At 39.2% G+C, this 21,810-nt stretch overlaps 1 protein-coding gene across 3 annotated transcripts in view; it reads left to right on the plus strand.

Annotated features, from left to right (window-relative positions):
* atp10d (ATPase phospholipid transporting 10D) overlaps positions 1-21,810 on the plus strand; it is a 60,638-nt gene that overhangs the window by 9,841 nt on the left and 28,987 nt on the right. For 2 of the 3 annotated variants that reach the window (XM_055005687.1, XM_055005689.1), the window contains 8 exons: positions 5,825-6,029; positions 11,186-11,271; positions 11,626-11,732; positions 15,382-15,513; positions 15,783-15,895; positions 17,678-17,930; positions 18,813-19,030; positions 19,781-19,972. In XM_055005687.1, the coding sequence (XP_054861662.1) occupies positions 5,825-6,029; positions 11,186-11,271; positions 11,626-11,732; positions 15,382-15,513; positions 15,783-15,895; positions 17,678-17,930; positions 18,813-19,030; positions 19,781-19,972 (1,306 nt within the window). Of the gene's footprint in view, positions 1-1,284; positions 1,875-5,824; positions 6,030-11,185; positions 11,272-11,625; positions 11,733-15,381; positions 15,514-15,782; positions 15,896-17,677; positions 17,931-18,812; positions 19,031-19,780; positions 19,973-21,810 lie in introns of those variants that run through there. The other variant, XM_055005688.1, reaches the window with a different exon arrangement.

Genomic DNA, 21,810 nt, shown 5'->3' on the forward strand with positions numbered 1-21,810 from the left:
AGGCTTAATGCTGTTTCTGCGATCAAAGGTGCATCTACTTAATACTGACTTAAAGGGGTTGGCTACTTATACAATCACTTATTTTACTTTTTTTTGTTTAATGAATCAACATTACTTTGTAGAAACCTATTTTCTATTGCTGCAGAATGAGTTTGCAGAGACACAATAGTTGTAACCAAATGTACAACATGAATTAAAGTCTCTGTCCACATGTGGGACACAAGAGGCTAACTGTATCACTGATCCTTTGCATTTACTCCCACCATCCACCTCAACCACCTCCTGCAGTTACACTCAAAATTATTCAACCCCCTAAATAGAATCCCATATAAGAGCACTTACTTGCAAATCAGGAGATGTCTCAAGCACACCTGACATCACTAATCATAGGCTTCATTAGTGGCATTTGAAAGTTGCCAGTAATTCAGGCAGCAGTCCTTTAAAACAATTTAAAAAACATTCAGCAGTGCAGGCTGAGTTGATATGTTGTGACTCAGTCTGCCTGCAAAAGGTCAGTGGTGATCTGGCAGCTTTGTCAAACATTCTGGATCAGAAGTTGGTGTCCTCAAAAAGTTTTGAAAAAAGAGTCTTCAAGCAGTCTTCAGAGTATGATGAGAATAATGTTTATTCAATACAGAAGCTGTAAGAACACACGAGCAAAATCTCGAGATTTTAACTGACTACACAAAGCATTACATCGTCTTATATACTTATGCAAACTTCTTCTGAACACTCCTCTTCTGTTCTGGAAAGCCACAACTCATCGTCTTAAGACCCAATAAGGATGTCCATGATGTAATCATATCAAAAGTTTAACCACCTCCTCTTTTTTATTACTGCTAGGTCAACATGACCTTAGTTTCAAATCATGAGTGCAGATAAAGAGAGAGCTTGCACTTCCGGCTTTGTTGTCTTATATGGGTGTCCGGTGGGTTGCAGTTTTTCACAGGATTATTTAGTGTATACATAAATTCGGTTGACACGTTAGATTTTGCAGTCTTATCATTGTTTGTACTAAAATCTGATTTAAACAGGGTTAGGGTTAGGGTGTGTGTGTGTGTGTGTGTGTGTGTGTGTGTGTCTGTCTGTGTGTGTGTTTGTGTGAATCTGACAGCACAGTTGTTGGTGCAGCTGTGTGGCTCTTTCCTGTTATCTAGTAGCACAATCTCCCTTTTGAGGCAGCAATACAACTTGAACCTTGAGTTTGTTTACAGAAGAAGTGCTCTTTAGAGGAGTGGCAATGAATTCGATCACCAAGGTTGTTAACTGTCCACTCCTCCCTCCCCTTCCCACCTTGCCTGGCATATCCGTGTTTTACTTTAGCATGATTGGGAAATCGGAATGATTAATGAATAAATTTGAAGAAAGGACAGTATGAAAGTAAAGGAATTGCTGACATTGGAGCTGTAGTGTAGTTGCTGGGAACTAAGGCTTCTAAGCGGACATATTAACTCGCAGGCAGAATTCACTGGAGCAGTGGACATGTATAGCTTTGAGCGATTGTTCCGTCTTCATTCTGGCAAGGAGCACCTGCGGAAGAAGAGGATAGTTGTTCCTCACTCCACAGAAGATGAGGAACTGAGTGAGCTCCTGAAGTTGTATAAAGGCAACAAGATCCGAACCACAAAATATTCTCTCTTATCCTTCTTGCCCAAGAATCTCTTTGAGCAACTGCATCGCTTTGCCAATGTTTACTTCATCTTCCTTGCTGCTCTAAACTTTGTTCCTGTTGTGGAGGCCTTCCAGCCAGAGATTTCTTTGATTCCTATTATACTGGTGCTGTCAGTGACTGCTGTTAAGGATATTTGGGAGGACTACTGCAGGTTTAAGGTGGATCATCTGATCAACAGGCTTCTGTGTCATGTTTACTGCAGGTAGAGTAAATGCTGTTTTTGTATGTCTGTATGTTCTCCTTGGCTTTAAAATACTTGGCCTAACCTGTAGTTTTTAGGAGAATAGAAATCCCCCGTTTGAGCTCAGATCTTGCTTTAGTGGACTGTGATGTACTATATAATATGCTATGTGTTACATTGGAATGAATTACCACAAAACATTTGACCACAACAACAACAACAACAAAAATCAACTTATAAGATATCCTCTAGAAATGTTCAAACGATAGATTTTTAGAATACATTTAGAAAGTGAGTCTTGTGATGCACATTTTTTTTACACTAATCATAATTGTCAAGGTCCAGAGGTAGGTAGAGTAGCCAAAGATTGTACTCAAGTAAGAGTAACGTGACTTCAAAATAATATCACTCAAGTAGAAGTAAAAAGTAGTCATCCAAAAAATTACTCAAGTAAGAGTAAAAAAGTATTTGGCGAAAAGATTACTCAAGTACTGACTAACTGATTGTAATGTCCGATTTATTTTTTTGAAATGATGTGATCAGACAGACAAAAATGTAAGAAAATGTGCAAATTCTGGCATTTCCAAATAATAAAATAAAAATAAAAAATAGTAAAAATAAACATCTTTACAAAATGACAAGTTAAGGCACAAGAAACACAAATTTCAAAATCTCAGTTTTTCACAACAAAGCTTTTTAAACAAATACCTGTAGTATATGGGGTCTTGAGACAATTTGACTGTAATTGGCGGTATATAAATAAAATTGAATTGAATTGAATAGTAAGGTAATGTTTTATGTTTAAGGAGTGCAAAGTACTTCCAGTGACAAGATATACTGCAAGCTGTATTCCCCCCTCCCCTCGCTGTATCACGCGGACCTATCAAGCCTGACGTCACGCTTCACTTTGCCTGTATTAGTAAACAGAAGAAAAAAGACGGAGATATCCATGCTAATGCTATGCTAGATCAAATTTCTCGAAAATTCCCTCGTTTTTTTTCATTCCTTGTCTCCAACGTGTGTAGAGTTCGTGCCGCTATGCTGCTACAGTTCGTATGAGGTCATGTGACTGCAGAGCGACATCTGGGGGCATCTCTCTGGCAAAATAAAGCAGATCTAATGTAGTAAATAAAAAAGTAATGAGTCAAGTGTAGCCCAGTGTAACGGAGTAAGAGTAGCATTTCTTCTTCACAAATCTACTCAAGTACAAGTAAAAAGTATGGCAGAGTAAAACTACTCTCAGAAGTACATTTTTTTCAGAATTACTCAAGTAAATGTAACGGAGTAAATGTAACTCATTACTACCCACCTCAACACTCAAGTTAAAATACAAAGAACAAGACTTGCACGTAAACCTGAAGGTAACCTACAATGAAATTACACAGAAATTTACAAAGAATGTTTCTTTTACTTTCTGTCTTCTGTGCTGTTAAACCATGGTCAAAGGTGACCAAAAAATTCAGGTCAGGACTTCTAGTAAAGTTGCTGCAAAGCAATGATGCAGAACTTCAACAAGCCAAAAGGTCAATGATTTATTTATTTATTTAATTTTTTTGCAAATGACTGTAAATCATATCTGGCAATTTACTACACATATTTGCTTCACAAAACCTTCCCAATGACTTCTTACATTGTGCCATTTTCTAAAGGGCACAATGTTGACAGTAGTTATGAAAACATTCTGAAATAAACAAGATAGTTCTTTCTATAATGTCTTGATGTAATTTGGCACATTCATTCTGTCACGGAAAACTTTATTCTCTTATTATTAGAAGTAACTAGAAGTAACAAATGCATGGACTAGTTTTTCTGCATCACTCTGAGACAGGATGTTCCTGATTTTCACAATATTTCTCAGGTGGAAAAAGGAAGTCCTACAGATTTGTTTTATGTGTGAGTTAAAGGACATGTCCTGGTCAAAGATAACGCCAAGGTTCCTCACAGTAGTACTGGAGGCCAATGTAATGCCATCCAGAGTAACTATATGCTTTGAAAGCAATTTTCTAAGATGTTTGGGGCCAAATACAATGACTTCAGTCTTGTCTGAATTTAGTAGTAAGAAATTATAGGTCATCCAGGTCTTTATGTCCTTAAGACAATCTTTCAGTCTGGCTAGCTGATTAGTTTCATTTGGCTTCATAGATAAATACAATTGAGTGTCGTCAGCATAACAATGGAAATTAATACAGTGCTTCCTAATAATATTGCCTAAGGGAAGCATGTATAATGTGAACAGTATCGGTCCTAAGACAGAACCCTGAGGAACTCCATGATTAACCCTAGTAAGCTCAGAAGAGTCATTGTTGACATGCACAAACTGGAACCTGTCTGATAAGGATTTAAACCAGTCCAGTGCTGTCCCTTTAATGCCAATAGAATGTTCTAGTCGCTGTAATAAAAGTTTGTGGTCGATTGTATCGAATGCTGCACTAACGTCCAACAAAATAAGTAGAGAGACCAGTCCATTATCTGACGCTATGAGAAGGTCATTAGTAACTTTCACCAGAGCTGTTTCTGTGCTATGATGCACTTTGAAGCCTGACTGAAACTCTTCAAACAAGCTATTCCTTTGTAAATGTTCGCATAATTGATTTGCAGCTGTTCTCTCCAGAATTTTAGAGAGAAATGGGAGGTTAGAAATTGGTCGACAGTTGGCTAAAACATCTTGGATCTAGAGTGGGCTTTTTAAGTAAAGGTTTGATTACAGCAACCTTAAAAGCCTGTGATACATAGCCTGTTACTAGAGACAGATTAATCAGATCTAACATTGAGGAATTAATTAAAGGTAGAGCCTCCTTGAACAGTCTAGTTGGGATAGGATCTAAAAGACACGTCGATGGTTTGGATGTAGAAACTATTGAAATTAGTGCAGAGAGATGTATGGGAGTGAAAAATTCTAAATATCCATCTGGTCTTACAGCCAATTCTAAAGCATCTGTACTCGATGATACATCTGTGACATTTGTAGGAAGGACCAGATTAATTTTTTTCTCTAATTGTAATAATTTTATTTGTAAAGAAGCTCATGAAGTCGTTACTGCTCAAAGCTAAAGGAATACAAGGTTCAACAGAGCTCTGACTCTGTCAGCCTGGCTACAGTGCTGAAGAGAAACCTGGGGTTGTTCTTGTTTTCCTCTATTAAAGATGAATAATATGTTGTCTTGGCATTACGAAGAGCTTTTTTATACATTACTAGACTATTTTTCCAAGCTACATTAACTTCCTCTAAATTAGTGGAAAACCACTTCCTTTTTAAGCTATTTTGCCACAGCAAATTCTAAAATCCCTATCATATCAAGTTTTGCCACCTCTGATGCATGTACCAGGTTTGGTGGATTTTTGTTAACTTCCCAAGCTCTTCAAAAGCAATATCCTGTTAACTGGCAAACAGTTGAAATTCATCAAGGCTAACATTTACATGCCATTCAATAAAAACTTTGTGAAGGCCCTTTAGAGTAGACTAACCAAATATGATGTTGATCTGATTAATTCTGTAGGAAGAGTTTGTCAAAGTGCAATACCTGTAAATGTCATTAAAGTGGAGCCAAATTACACAGTAAATTCAAAATTGACTTCTCGTGGCTTATGATTTTCATACATGGAGATGAAATGTACTGTGAGGGCTACTTCATAAAAAAAATTTTTGGGCAGCTATTGAGCCATTTTGGCAACACTTGTGCAAGATACATGAAACATTCATCCAAGGCTTCAACACTTTTGACACATTTAAGTTTAGGTGTTCGAGCACCTCTGATGTCCTCAGTAAATAGTGATAATGAAAATGCACCCTATTGTTCACATAGAAATGTTGGAAAGTGCTCTAGATCCTTTCGTCATGTTGTTGTGTTCGCTTTTACTGTAACTTCAAAAGAAAGATCATAAAATCAAAAATGTACTGATCTTTCTTCTTTTTGTCAGTGCTCAAACATTTGACTGATATGCTCTGAATCTTCTCTTTTCCATTGTCTCAGCACACAGAAAACCTATGTTGACAAGTGCTGGATGGATGTGCGAGTTGGAGACTTTGTCCGTTTGTCCTGTAATGAAATCATCCCTGCTGACATGCTGCTGCTGTATTCCTCTGACCCTCGTGGAGTTTGTTACATTGAAACTGCCAATTTGGATGGAGAAACCAACCTGAAACAGAGAGAGGTAGTTTCAGGCCTCCCTCTACAGGTAATACATGGAATGGATTAATATGTCTTCAAGATATGTCTTAGATAATCCTGAGGGAAATTAGTTTTTTTTTTTAGATAGGTAACCTCAATTTGTACATTTGTAGCTCTAATGAGTAAGTCATTTCCACCTCTAAGGATTGCAACACTTTACAGTATTCCCTTTTATAATGGTCCATTTCTTAAAATGCACTTCTATTTTCTACAAACTTTTACCATAGTTTAAACCAGGGTTTTCCAATACGTTGTTCACAATCGACCAGATGATAATGAAGGTAGTATTGGTAGATTGTATGCCACTCAAAAAAAAAAAAAAAAAAACTGATGTTGGTTGTTATCATCCATCCTCCCTACAGCATTTGCCAGGTGATGTACAGGGCAGACAGTCTGGGATCTAATTTTTTTCCTGGCACACGAGTCACCATGCATGTGCAGTCAACCGCACAAGGTACTGCAAATTCCAGTGAGCCAACTAGTGAATTAGCCTTTCAAACTATTTCTACAAAAGAAAGCATAAAAATAATAAAAATGAGTGTGGGGGCCGAATCAAGTAATAAACCGAAAACTTACCACTTCCATGCGGAATGGGAGGAGGACTTTTGTTTTTCCACAAAGTCATATTCAAAGTGCATTTGCTTGATCTATCAATCGAGCATTGCTATTCTGTGTTACGTTTTCTAGGAGACTCAGGTGCAGGAAAGGAGATGGAGCATGATGGTTTGAAACAAGGCTTTTATTTTACAGAATGTTATGCATAAGCATACAAGAACTACAAGTGTTACCAGAAAACTACAACCGGAAGTTAACCAAAAAACAATATTACCAAAGATACGAATACTATGAACCCTCCTAGAGGACGGGAGGAAAACTATATGAGCAGGAAAGAACAAACCCATGGAAGGTAACACCTAGGTAGGCTCGAGCTAAACAAAACTAGATAGTCAAGAGATACTAACCTGAAAAACACTACACTCCAAAGAGTAAAACTAAGCATTCAAAATACTTTCCAGAAGAATCTACAATAATACAAGGCAGGGCGATACTAGAAATACTAACCTGAACACGACAAGATCAGAGACCACTAGATAAATTCAATAAGCTAGATTTATACAAGAAAACATGAATATACACACTACACTAAGAATTATAATACAGTCTGGGTCTGCAGATGACTGGAACTTAACTGAGAGGAAACAGGTTGGGGTCTGGGTTTCTCCAGGCCGGGCAGGAGCTGGTGTTGAAACTGGAACAGCTGGAGGAACCACAGAGTGCGGGAGGTGGTTGACAGAAGACTGCGGCGACTGGGCTTCGTGTGAGGTGTCGGGGGGGAAAGGAGGGAGTAGTGGTGATGGACCAGATGAGTGATTCCAGGAGGGCAGGTAGGTGGTTGGCAGATGGTGAGTGGAGGAGGCGACTGAGTCAAGAAGCAGAGAATCCAAGGAACAGATGACGGGAGGTTGTGGCAGGCAAAAACCAGAAGAGACACGAGCAGTGGGAATCCAGACTAGAAAAAGCAAACAGAAGTTACTAGGAGTTCAAAGGCCAGGGAGCAAGATCGAGCAGAGAACTGACTGGTGATCATGTACGCTCTGGCAACGAGTAGTGAGTGGCGTCTGTATTTATTGCAGCTTGAGGATGACTTGATTGGACTGAATACACCTGCTCGTGCTCAGCTCCTTGCTGATTGGTGATGACTGGCACCTGCTACCGCTGCCTATGTGTCACACACACCTAGGAGAGAAGGAAAGGGCGGAGGAAAGGGAGAGAGCTACCGAGAGCCCGCAGTAGCGGGCATAACATTCTGAAGAAGGGAAGTGTGGATTGGCACTTTCGGACTGTTCTTTAAAGCAACAACACAAACTTCCCTCCAAAAAGCAAGCTGAGAAAGAGCAAGGTGAAGGAACTAAAATCACAGTTGTCGAGACAGCAGTTATTTTTTTTGGGACTGACTTCAAAAGCGAAGGCAGCTTCCGAAGCCTCATTCTGGGTGAATCACTCCATCGTTAAGCACAATAAATGATTGTTTTGGGACTTTAAAAACATACCAGGAATATTATCTTCAATCAAAGCTGTCCAACTATCAAGTACAGTTACACAGCACTGTGAAGTCATGACCAAGGATTTGACACAGCGTCTTCAGAAGGACATCGCACACTGCGAGGGTTTCTCACTGCAACTGGACCAATTAATGGACGTAGTAAGTGGTACAGCTCAGTTGTGTATTTTTATTTGGATGATGTTTGCAGATATGACTACAAAAGAAGAGCTGTTAACAATACTACCTATGAAAGGACACATGCGAGGAGATGACATTTTTCAATCTTTCAAAAATTTTATTGAGAAAACCCAGCTCCCAGTATGCAAATTTACGTCAGTCACCACATATGGGGTGCCCGTGATGGTTGGTCGCTTGAATGAATTTTTTGCTAAGTGCAGGAAGGATGATGATTTTCTCGACTTCCTTAATTACCACTGCATAATGCACCAACAAGCATGTTCAAAAATGTGAAACATGAAAGAGATAATGGCTGTGGTAACAAAGCTTGCCTGTTCTATTTGAGCGAGATCAGTTCAAAGATGACTGTGCCGTGCACATCTGGAGAAGGCTGACTGCAACCACTCTGAGCTCTTGCTATAGCAGTGTTTCTCAAATAGTGGGGCACGCCCCCCTAGGGGGGCGCAGAGGCATGTCGGGGGGGGCGCAGGCGACTGGGAGGAAAAGGTCCTTCAACACGGAACTAATTAGCTGAACTATTGTTTTAACGTCGGCCTGTTTTTCGCGACGTACAACAATACTGAAATTGTGCTGGCCCATAGACTGTATATGCCATAGATATAAAAAAATATATTAATAATAATAATGACCTTCTATATATATCTATGGTATATGCACTGGCCGTTCAGACTCCGAAGTACAGACTCCCGAGAACAGGAGAACGCATCGTTAATGTGCAGTGGGAACACCAGCGTACTCGATCACGTCACATACTCGGCTCATCTCCTCCGATTGTTTTTACCAGCAATGTCAAACATACGGCCTGTGGGCCCACCAGACGGTCCATTTCGGCCCGCGGGCCGACTTTACAAATGATGAAAATTACAACATTAACTGTAAATTGTAAATCTGTAAAACTGTAAATTTAAAATAATTTCTAGAACTTGACAAGTTGTTCTGATCATGAAGTGAAATACTAGATTGTTCAGTTCCAGAAACCTGTGACTGAATGTTTTGTATTTTTGTAGATAAACTGTTATCTGGCAGGTACAATGCATGTGTGAATGATGAACTGAGGCATAATAGGCTACTGTTGAAATTGAACTTGTTTTCCTTAAGAAATTTCAGGTTCATAATATTTTGTAAAAAGATAGTTCATTAAATGTGAACATTTTCAGAATGTACTTTTTTTGAACTAAAACAAAGGGGAAAGTTGGAGTTGTGGTTACTTATAGGTTATTATGCTGTGATTTTACTGGTGGGGCCCACTGGAGATCAGATTGGGTTTATGTGGTCCCTGGACTAAAATGAGTTTGACACCCCTGATCTTTACTGTGAAAAACAACAAAATGGAATCAGATAAAATAACACAGCCCTGCATATTCATGTTTTCACACACACACACACACATATATATATATATATATATATATATATATATATATATATATATATATATGTATATGGGCATGTCTGTGCGAATGTTTAGCTCAGTCCTCAGTTCAGTGAGTCCGATGTTTGTGTATGCGTGTAGCCCATCTTCTTCCGTCTCAGACCCCCCGGTGTCTCAGTTCGCGAGGGTGGGAGCGTGATAACACAGCAGGTTGCTATGGAGACGTCCTCGGTTGGCCCAGTCCAAAAGTCAACAGGTGTCCTTGGGAAAGTGGGGGGGGGTTTAGGAGAGCTATCTCTTGGCCATGAAACTTCCAGAGGAGTTTGTTATTGTTCCAGGGGTGCCAGAATGTAATCAGTTTCCTTTATGTTTAGGCGGGGAGAGGAGCAATTTCACCTTCCCCCTACTGCTCTCAACAGTTTTAGACCCCAGCTGTAGCGATTCTCACCCTGATGGCTTCCACTTTGCGACTCACATCAACAGTCACACCAAGCAAATTGTTCATCTTACGATTGAGTTCGTCATACCGAGCATCGGCAGCCATGATCTGATCGTTTGCATAGACCAGCAGTGTTTGGACGTCGTTTCTATCTGCGGTCTTCCTGATTTTCCAGAAGCTCAGGCCAGTGAACAAGCCAATTATCAGCAGGCCTGTCATCATAAATCCGAATATATAAACATCTTCCACTTCCACATCCTCCACGGATAGGGGTGCCAGGCACATGATCCCCTTCCACTTCCCCCAGGCGTCGATCACGTAACCAGAGGCGAAACTCCCATCCGGGCAGGTAGGCTCCCCTAGGCCTGTGCTCTTTGTGGCGACAATCTTGTCAGTTGCGTTGAGAGACCAGTTAATCAATTCCATGATCGGTGTTTTGAAGGTCCAGTGCCAAGCGATCGCTCTAAGTCAGACAGACGAGACGAGACAGAAGTGCAGCAAGCAGAAGACATGAGGGTGTGGGGAAGAACAGAGATAGCTACGGAGCGAGGAAAAGTGCGACTGCCTCCTACGAGAGCTGAGAGCAGATACAGATCAATGTGGCATTACATACAAATAGCCCATCCTGGAAGTTATAAATGCCTGGACTAGTTTTCAGCATCACTCTGAGACAGGATGTTTCTGATTTTGACAATATTACATAGATGAAAGAACGTCGTCCTCCAGATTTGCTTCATATGTACGTTGGAGGACATATCCTCATCAAAAATAACTCTGAGGTTCTTTACAGTAGAACTGGAAACCAAGGCAGTAACTATCTGGTGAGACAGTGTGTTTCTGAGGTTTTAGGGTCAACTGCAATAACCTCAGTTTTGTCTGAATTTAAATGAAGGAGAGCTATAAGCCATAATCACAACAACTATAACAAAAAAAGGCCTGAAATATTTCACTTCACGTGTAATGAATATAGAATATATAAAAGTGTCACTTTCTTAAATAGCTGATAGAAAATATTAAACTTCTTCACAATGTTCACATTTTTCGAGATGCGCTAGTATATGTGAATTTATCTCCAGTTTTGGTCGGATTTTTATTTTGTGTGTTTTGCAGGGAGTAGAGTTCACCCCTGAAAGCTTCTGCAGTCGCATTGAGTGTGAAAACCCCAAGAATGACCTCAGCAGGTTCAGAGGTTACATGTGAGTTTCTTTTCCTCTTTCAGTGATCGAACACATATGGGTCTCAATCTGAAATCATTAAGTTTTTTGGAATAATTTCTGCTCATTGTATCAAGTACTTACTAAGATGCGTATATATATATATATATTTTTTTTTAATTTGAGGCCATCTTTGAACAACAATATCTCAGGGACTATTTAAGATATAATACAATGATTACTATGTTTTGAAAAATTTGAGAAAATGATTTGCTACTGCACCAGCTCTTGACTTCCACAGCACCACTAAGTAGAGTATGTGTCAGACTTTGACACTGTCTCAAACATTCTTCCAGTTTTCCTCCAGCTATGCTTGTTATCTGTTTTGTATCACAGAGAGCATTCCAGTGGAGTTCGCATTGGCCTCCAGAGCAGCAACCTCCTGCTTAGGAGCTGTACCATTCGCAACACTGAGACTGTAATAGGCATTGTGGTTTATGCTGGTAAGAGGACAGTTTTGTTTTTAACATGTTATCAAATGTCAGTTACATTGGCTTTTTTCCCAACCATATTTGAAAGATGTGGTCTGTTTTAGTTTTCAAAATCCTGTAGGTGTTTTAACATAAAATTTGACTCTCTTAAATCTGTCCTCCAAGACAGTCATTGAACAACTGAACAAAAGAGACGCAAAATTCACTAGAAAAATAATTTTGCTTCTGTTATGTTGCTCTATTTCCTTTCCTTTTCCTCTTTTCTATCTACCTTCATGAATTGGAGTCAACTTCAAAAATCACTGCTCCGTGTGCCTTGGAGAACTGATGATGATTTAAATGCATAAGGTGGACAGACGAATTATTGTATAATATATTAATCTTTTAAAGTAATGCGCTTCATATTAAAGGGATAGTTCGGGATTTTTGACATGAATCTCTATGGCATCCCTATTATTAGTAACGTACACTCTCACTGTCTTACCCCCGACAGTGTCCCGTGAGCCGAGTTCTGGTCCGGTTCTGGTCGCGGCGAAAGTAGTCCGGCAGGTTTCCAGGGTCACTTAAATAAAACGTATTTCTTCTAAAAACAGCATGTGTTCAAAAGAGTGATTTATTTGCATCACAAAACCCATTTCCACGAAAAAGTCACACCACGTAATCACTTGGCACTACTTCCTGTCCCGTCGTATCAATGCGCGCTGTCCTCCAGCTGACTGCTGCGTACATGTGTTGATATCATGTGTAGTCAGCTGGAGGACACTGCGCATTGATACGACGGGACAGGAAGTAGTGCCAAGTGATTACGTGGTGTGACTTTTTCGTGGAAATGGGTTTTGTGATGCAAATAAATCACTCTTTTGAACACATGCTGTTTTTAGAAGAAATACGTTTTATTTAAGTGACCCTGGAAACCTGCCGGACTACTTTCGCCGCGACCAGAACCGGACCAGAACTCAGCTCACGGGACACTGTCGGGGGTAAGAGAGTGAGAGTGTACGTTACTAATGATAGGAATGCCATAGAGATTCATGTCAAAAATCCCAAACTATCCCTTTAAGTTGGTACGGTAAATACAGAAAATTGTTCATGGCACTATTTATGAAAGCATTCTTACTTAAGTTTTAGTGCCCTAAGCATTTGTGCAGTATTCTATATTTGCTTTGCCTTCATGCAAACTTGATCTGCATGTTCAGCCTGAACACACTTGTATAGGGATTCCACACCTGACCTGTTTTGATTCAATTCAAATAGAGGTTTGTGTTTTGGGGTGTCTGAAAGCTGTCAGTCAAATCTTGGACTGGGTCCAAGTTTGAGATATCAGAACAAAGCAGAAGAACCACAACACTTTGTATTGTAATTTTACCATCCATCCATCCATCCATCCATCAAGGCATTGCCTTGCCAGATGAGATATGTATTCTCTGCAGTGAGTTCTGGGTCTGCCCTGGAATCTCCTTACAGTTGTATTTGCCCAGAAAATCCTCCAAGGAAGCCACCCAAGAAGCATCCTAATAAGATGCACGTACAACTTCAGCTGGCTTCTTGCAATGTGTATGAGCTGCAACTTTGCTCTGAGCTCCCTCCAGATGTCTAAGGTGTTCACCCAGTTAAGGCTGAAACAAAAAGAAAAATATATATGCATTTAGAGCACGTTTATATGCGATCTCATTCTTTCCAGTACTACCCAGAACTCATGACAATAGGTAAGGATTGGAACGTTGATGGTCTGGTACAACACTCGCATTACTGCTGACACCACACTAATCCACCTGTGCAGCTCATGCTCCATTTTTCTGTTGCTCATGAACAAGATTGTGAGACACTTAAACCCCTTGAGTTGACTTTGACTCTCATCCCAGCCACTTCATGCTCACCTCCAAACTATCATAGTCTGCACTGAAGACTGATGGCATTGTAGACTGACCATAGGAATGCAATTTTAACATAAATTCTAAAACTTATGTTTTAGTTGGGCAGGCACACGAGGACAAGCACATTACACAACTTGACATGTCATGTTCACGGTGGCTGCCACTGTTACTGTAACCAGAGGTGGGTAGAGTGTCCAAAAACTGTACTCAAGTAAGATGTAAAAACTAGTCATCCAAAAAATTACTCAAGTAAGAGTAAAAAAGTATTTGGTGAAAAGACTACTCAAGTACTGAGTAACTGTTTGTCATGTCCGATTTTTTTTTTTTTTTTGAAATAATGTGATCAGATGGACAAAAATGTAAAATAATGTGCAAATTCTGGTATTTCCAAATAATAAAATAAAAAAATTGCAAAAATAACATCTTTACAAATTGACAAGTTAGGGCACAAGAAACACAAATTTCCAAATCTCAGTTTTTCACAACACAAAGCTTTTTAAACAAATACCTGTAGTAAGGTAACGTTTGTATGCTTGAACAGTGCAAACTACTGCATGCTCATAGACCGTGTATGTGCATGCTGTATTTCAATCCCCAAGCACCCTCCCCAACCCCCACCCACCGCTGTATCACGCGGACCTACCAGCCAGACGTCACACTTCACTTCGGCCGTGTTAGTAAACAGAAGGCAAAAGATGGAGATATTCATGCTAATGCTATGCTAATGTTGTCGGACTCCGAAGCAACATCAAATTTCTCGAAAATGCCGCCGTTTTTTTCATTCCCTGTCTGCTACGTGTGTAGAGTTTGTGCCGCTATGCTGCGACAGTTCGTATGAGGTCATGTGACCGCAGGGCGACGTCTGGTGAAACGGAGTCACGTGATTATTGTTGCTTCGTCTGATTGGTGAAACACAGTCATGTGATAGATCCACTGCGGGCATCTCTCTGGTAAAATAAAGCAGATCTAATGTGGTAAATTAAAAAGTAACGAGTCGAGTGTAGCTCAGTGTAACGAAATAAGAGTAGCGTTTCTTCTTCACAAATATACTCATGTAAAAGTAAAAAGTATGACAGAGTAAAACTACTCTCAGAAGTACATTTTTTTCGAAAAGTTACTCAAGTAAATGTAACGGAGTAAATGTAACTCACTACCCACCTCTGACTGTAACTAAATGTTAGCAAGTTGATGTCTTCAGGCCAAGACTGGATGAATTTCTAAAGTTTGGGCAAGTTTAAACAGTGTTCCTTTGAGTTACAATTCGTGGGAATGAATCAATCAACTGCCATTTATATTTTAATTCTCAATTCAGTTTGAGAGTTTCGCTAGTGATGTGCCACCACAAGAACGCCTCCTGTCACACTTAATGCCGACCTTCAAAATGTATAGCTATACTTTTCTTCCATATCCTTTTGTTAGAAATATTTGTTATTCAAATGACCAGACTTAAGCCGTACCAGATGGGAAAAAGCACCACAATTTTTTTGACAGCAACACAGAGTTTACACGAACAGGTTTGTTGTAAAAGCACATAAATTTAAAAAAAAAAAAACTATTAGAGACAGGAATTAATATAAGTTGCAGCTGTGTATAATGTGTTATAATGACTGAAGGATAAAACTATAGTGCTAAGTGCTAAAACTAGAAAGAAGGAATGAGTGAATTTAGGATTCCTAAGTTGTGTAACCTCCTGCTTAACATTCAGCTTTGTGATTGTACTTTCTGCAGAAAATGGGGTTATATAACTGAACATGGCTGCAGTATGTTTTTCTCTTTCTGTGTCCCAGGTCATGAGACTAAAGCTATGATGAACAACAGTGGGCCGAGGTATAAGCGTAGCCAGCTGGAAAAGCGTCTGAACATGGACATCCTATGGTGTGTGGTCCTCCTCATCATCATGTGTCTGAGTGCTGCTATAGGTATGTACCGATGCTTACATGACACATCTTGTCATTTCAAAATGCAGCACTGAACAGCAGCAGTTTCTTTCAAGTATATACAGTGTAAAACAACACACAAAAGCAGCAGAGAGCCAGTATTTCCATGGAAACCACTGTGTCCAGCCTCCTAAAAAGTGGAAAAATTACAGTAATTTCTCCTGAGATTAAGGAATTCAGCCATGTCCATATTTACCTGCTCAGTGCAACAAGCTGTTCTTTTCTTCTTTTTTTCCCCCCATGTGTTTCAGGTCATGGCCTCTGGCTGAAGAACCTCAATGACCCTGTCTTTCAGGTTGATGATGAGACATCTCCTGCTTTGGCTGGATTTTATGTGTTCTGGACTATGATCATTGTGCTGCAGGTATGTTACATAGTTTCAGTCCTAGGCCAAAGATAGCATTTTGCACTGTAAATAATTTCTATTATAAGCCCAAATTATAGATCCATCAAACAATTTCTTTTTAAAATGAAGAAATGTTTAAATGGATTGTATAGACATAGAGATTAACTGTGTTTTCTTAGATTTCAGAGTTTCAAATATGACACCTCAGCAATGGGCTTGCAATCTAACATCATAACCTGTAATGACAAACCTACTAAATCTGATGGAAGTAATGTTAAACAATAAAATTCATATATATATATATATATATATGTATATATATATATATATGTATATATATATATATATATATATATACATATATATATATATATATATATATATATATATATATATATATATATATATATATATATATATATATATATACATATATACATACATACATACATACATACATACACATACATACATGCATACATAGATACATACATACATACATATATATATATATATACACACACACACACTATATTGCCAAAAGTATTCGTTCACCCATCCAAATAATCAGGTGTTCCAATCACTTCCATGGCCACAGGTGTATAAAATCCAGCACCTAGGCTGCAGACTGCTTTTACAAACATTTGTGAAAGAATGGCTCGCTCTCAGGAGCTCAGTGAATTCCAGCGTGGAACTGTGATAGGATGCCACCTGTGCAACAAATCCAGTCGTGACATTTCCTCGCTCCTAAAACTGCCACAGTTACAGCTCTAAGAATTTTTTTATGGAGGTGGGAGCTGAGGATCTCACAGACAGGGACCTCCACCCGATGTTTCCAGTTCATCCTCACTGCTCCTTGGGTGACCAGGTTGATCTGGCAGCCCTCCTTACCATTAGATCCAACTCACCCTTAACTGGTTACCAGCTCTGGTATACTCCTCATCTGAGTGGCCAAGACGCTCCAGATCTAATATTATAATTTGATCACAAAGTTTTGTGGCCAGTTCATGCTTTTTACAGAAATACAGTAACAATCTGATTCAGATCCGGCAAGCTGTTCCTTCCAATGACCTTCCTCCAGGTTTCTCCATCATTGCCCATTTTAGGGTTTAACTGTCATCTCCCTATGAAGAATCACTTTCCAGAATCCATCCAGAGACTCCAAGAAAGTGGGTGCACCAAATTTCCGTCCGGTGCTAAGCACAGAAAACAGTTAGGGCCATCTCCTCAGTGATCTTTAGTTTCAGAAAAGAACACTTTCATTCCCTGAAAAGAATTCCAACACAGTGGTGCTCAGTTAGAGTCTTGTGACTATCACCCAAACGGAGGAGAATATGTTGTCCCTCTCTTACAGTGTTACTGTCTAAGCCAAGAGGTTAATGATTTGAAGCACTTCTTTGTGCTAGAAGGCTTGAAGTGAGTGAAGTACCATCCAAATGCCCAACACACAATTCAAACTGTGACCAGGATTTTTAGACAAAATAGAAGCAACATTTTTTCTTTAATATGCTTCATTTCCCACAGTTTTTACACCAGGAACACAGAGCTACTGTTTTACTTAAATTGTAGGAGTTTGAGAGGCGCACCATGCCAAATTTATTTTAAGACCCAGCCTGACTCTGAAGAATACTGCCGGTGCTATCACCACTGCAACCTTAATGATCTGAAAATGGTTACATGGAGCCTCTACTATATACTTATTACATGTTCAATCAAATTTGGTTGAGTTACAGCGAGTTACAGTTTTATAGGCACTTGTAATGCATCATACCAAAGGAGTAATTAAATTCTGTCCAATAGGTGCTGATCCCCATTTCTCTGTACGTGTCCATTGAGGTTGTGAAACTGGGTCAAATCTATTTCATTCACAATGATTTAGCCCTGTACAATGAACAACTGGACTCCAGGATCCAGTGCCGGGCCCTCAACATCACTGAAGACCTGGGTCAGATCCAGTACCTGTTCTCTGATAAGACAGGAACATTAACAGAGAATAAGATGGTGTTTCGCCGCTGCAGTATCTATGGGGTTGAATATCCTCATGAGGAAAACGGTAAGAACCAATATTATTGCTCATATGCTTTAAAATTCATGTACCTCTGTTGGTGCCATATTTTCAACATATTAAACAATTCTGTAATCAGATCAGTAATCCAAGGAAACCAGTGAGAGGTTAAACAAACAAATTGTTTGTATACTTAATTTGCTAAACAATAGACATTTTCTTCAATAAATGTTGATTTTACAGTGCCACTTTTTCTAGATTATCATTTTGGCGAAGTGAAAAAGCTCAAAACAAAAATATGTTGGGATTGTCTAGAGGAAACGTAACTTAAACGTCCAAATAAAAATGTAGTGATAGCTTTGGTGGTGCTGTTTCAACTTGGAATCTCCGTGTCACATTTCACCTGCTTTCTGTGCAGAAAAGCAGTTTGACAAGGTGACTGTATGATTTTAGAGACATATCAGAATACTAATAATTAATGAGTTACTACTAGTATGTAATGTGTGTAAATTACATACAGTCCTCTTCCAATATGGAAACATATACGTCAATCGTGTTGTGATCTGTTCTTCACAGGTTTTTAATAAGTATCAAAGAAACAAAGCCTGTATTACTACACGAGAAGCTATCTGAAAGCAGATGTGTAAACAATGTGAAAATGCTACGTTCAGAGGTATCATCCACAGCAAAACATTCTGGTGTCCAGTTGTCAGTGACGAATGGAATTCATGGAATGATGGAATTTTCTTTGCAGCTGACAAAATCTCTCTTTATTAGCAGTGGGGGTTTATGTGATCACATGACTCTGACACATACAGCACAGTTTTAAACCTGTACTTAACATTGCACTGCAATTGGGTAAGGAAAGCATTTTAGCCCCTATGGTCCTGTAAATGTGCTTTTATGAGCCTGTGTTGCTCTGTGTGACAGGTCGGAGGCTGGAGGTGTATGAGGCAGAGAAGAATGAAGCAGCTGGTCAATCTGTCACTCTGAAGTCAGGCTGCAGTGGAAAATCTCTGAGCTATCGCTCCCTTAGCTGCAACCGCAGTTCTGTGTCTCTACACACACTCACTGCTGAGTCAGCAGAGGAGGATGACCAAGTGTCCAGTCATGTCCAGCCCAGGACCAATGCCTTCTGCAGCCGCATGGTAAAAATCTTACATACCACAGATACATCAGTATCTGTGTGTTTGCTTTACAAAATTAAGAATCAGTTCAAGTTTATGCAGTCTAATTTGTCCTTTGCACTGTGTTCACATGAATGGCAATCAGTATGTTTTTACTTGTCTTCAGTATTAAAAGATAAGTCACATAAAAAGGTAAATAAGTTTTTTTTAAAATAAATATATATTTTGTAACACAGCCATTCTGCAATTTGGCCATTTGTTGACTGCTGTAATAATTAGGAGATCATACATATTTACTCTGGAAGAGGAAGTGAACTGGGGGGAATGTGGATAGAGAAAGGACTGATGCGCCATGGGGAGACTAAACTGGGAAACAAAGTTAAACAGCGTCCTGTGGGGAAAACACTATACCAGAACCAAGAGTAATGCTCAGGAAACAGAAAATGCAGAAACTCTGGAAGCCTATGAGAAATAATTAATGGAGGGTTGCTATGATTTTGAAGACAGTTCAGACTTAATCCTAAGAATATGATTTATGTATGAGACGGAGAACTGACAAGAACCAAGTAAGACAAGGCTAGCATAGCATAGCATAGTCTTCAGTATTATTCAATATGACAAAAAATAAATGAGTAGTTGTGTCCAATCTTTTGAATGGCACTGTATGTTAAACATCTTCTGTCCTGCCTTCATCACGTCTACTTTACACTAAATTGGAGTATTCCGAATAGAACAACTTTTGGGAATGGCAAATGTTTTCTCTTTTTAAAGACAAAGGAAGTGGTACCAGACCCTCAGCTGGTGAGGAAATTGAAATTGCTTTGCTCTCCTGTGGTTCACTTGAGTGACTGCTCATCTGGGAACACTTCCACCCTGGAGCTTAGCTACATCACTGACTTCTTCCTGGCTCTGGCGATCTGTAATACTGTGGTAGTCTCTTCGCCTAGCCAGTCTCCACATGAGGTGAGCACATGACATGACAAGTATTTCATTTCTGCTTTGTACTTTATTAATTTATTTACATTGTAATTTTTTTTAAATGATTTACTAGGTAGATGAGTTTTGCTTTTATCATTGATTTACTGACCTTCCATTGTGTATATTAAAAAATCAAGCATCCCAAGTTGCTTATATCACTTAATTAGACTGTAAAATGCTGGCTTAACTGCCAAACTTGTTCTTGCTGTATGTGATGTAGTGTCGTATTCAGAATGTTTAAATCTATTATTGTGAAAACCACTTCAACTTGTTGAAGATCTGACTAGGAATTAAACGCTGGTTGTCTGAATTTGCAGATCAGATTCTGTGTACAATGTGATGTTTCAGTCAGTTTTTATGGTGAAGGGAGCTGATTTGTATAAAAAGCCCTCATCTGGAGCTAGAATGGGAAGTACCTAGCTCCAGGACAGCACTCGGTGGTTTTTGTTCTTGAACCTATGAGCATTAGTGATAGGATTTCATGATATTAATTTACGTATTACAGGAAGAAGGAAGTACTGCAGTGTCAAGATGCAGACAAAAATTTGCCTTCATTAGCCCTGACTCCATCTTCTCTTTTTGATATGTTTACTTTTCTATGTCTGCCAAGAATCTTTTTAGCATATTCTTGTATTCTTTCATTTCCATTTAGTCATTCTGTTCACATAAACAGATTTAACACAATATAATCTAATTATGTTTCCCATGTTGTACAACTGTACATTTAGCATACAGTAACTAAAGCTAGGAATACCATATTAAAATTACTGGTTGACAGCAGGAAATCTAATTTTAAGGACTGTATTCTAAATTGCTAATATACAGGCATATATACTGCTGTACAGTCATTTCAGAAAATATCCCGACCACTTCACTTTTTGCACACTTTTATTGTTAATTACATTTTTAAATTGATTATTTTGACATTTTTGCCATCCATCTGCACTAAATAATGCATTGAATACATTGTGTAAGCTGCTGTGGCAACAGTAACAGTGTGTCTTGTGTAAGAGTCTGCAGACTGAGACCCCATCTTCCTGCAGACCCTGTCAAACTTCACCAGGCTGGCTTGTCCATGCAAAGAGAAGTCAGAGATTTGGAATGAAATCACTTAAGCATGAAAGTAGCTATTTGTAACTGTCGAAGAAATTCACTGATAGTCCTCATTCAAAATTTGCTGTAGTGAGGTGATATTCTGGTATACCATACAGTGGGCTTAATAACATAGAGTGTGAGTCTGTGAAGGTAAACCGACCCAGAACGTTGGCGGAGTACATTTTATACAGTTGGTCAAAGAGTTGGGCTAGGAACTGTATGTAAATACAGAAAAGAATAATGGTTGGTTTGCATTCAGTTTGTAATTAATAACAAAGGGTGGTGGACTCAAGAGGTCTGGTAGATATAAAGAGCTAAGAGAGTTATCATTAGCAAAGGCGATCTAGTCAAGAGATCTGGCAGACAGCTCAAGATAAGAAAGCCATCAATAAAAATGGGTGATGGAATAAAAGATTGACTCTGTGGGGGTGTCTCCAGACAGATCCTGCTCATTAGCATCACATGTAACAACTGGATGTACTATTTCTTCATCACTGCACTATCATGCTGGTAGTTAAACTGTTGTTTCAGGCTCAGATCGCATGCACTGCAGACCAGGTTTTTTTCAAAGACCTGTCTATATTTGACTGCGTTCATTCTTCCTTCAGTTCTGACCAGTCTCCCTGTTTCTGCCACTGATAAGCACCCCCACTGCATGAGGCAACCACCCCATTCTTCACAATAGGGATGCTATTAGCTGGCGATCAGCAGTGGATGGTTTTGTACAG

The sequence above is a fragment of the Amphiprion ocellaris genome, chromosome 20 (assembly GCF_022539595.1).
Source record: "Amphiprion ocellaris isolate individual 3 ecotype Okinawa chromosome 20, ASM2253959v1, whole genome shotgun sequence".
Classification (NCBI taxonomy): Eukaryota; Metazoa; Chordata; class Actinopteri; family Pomacentridae; genus Amphiprion; species Amphiprion ocellaris.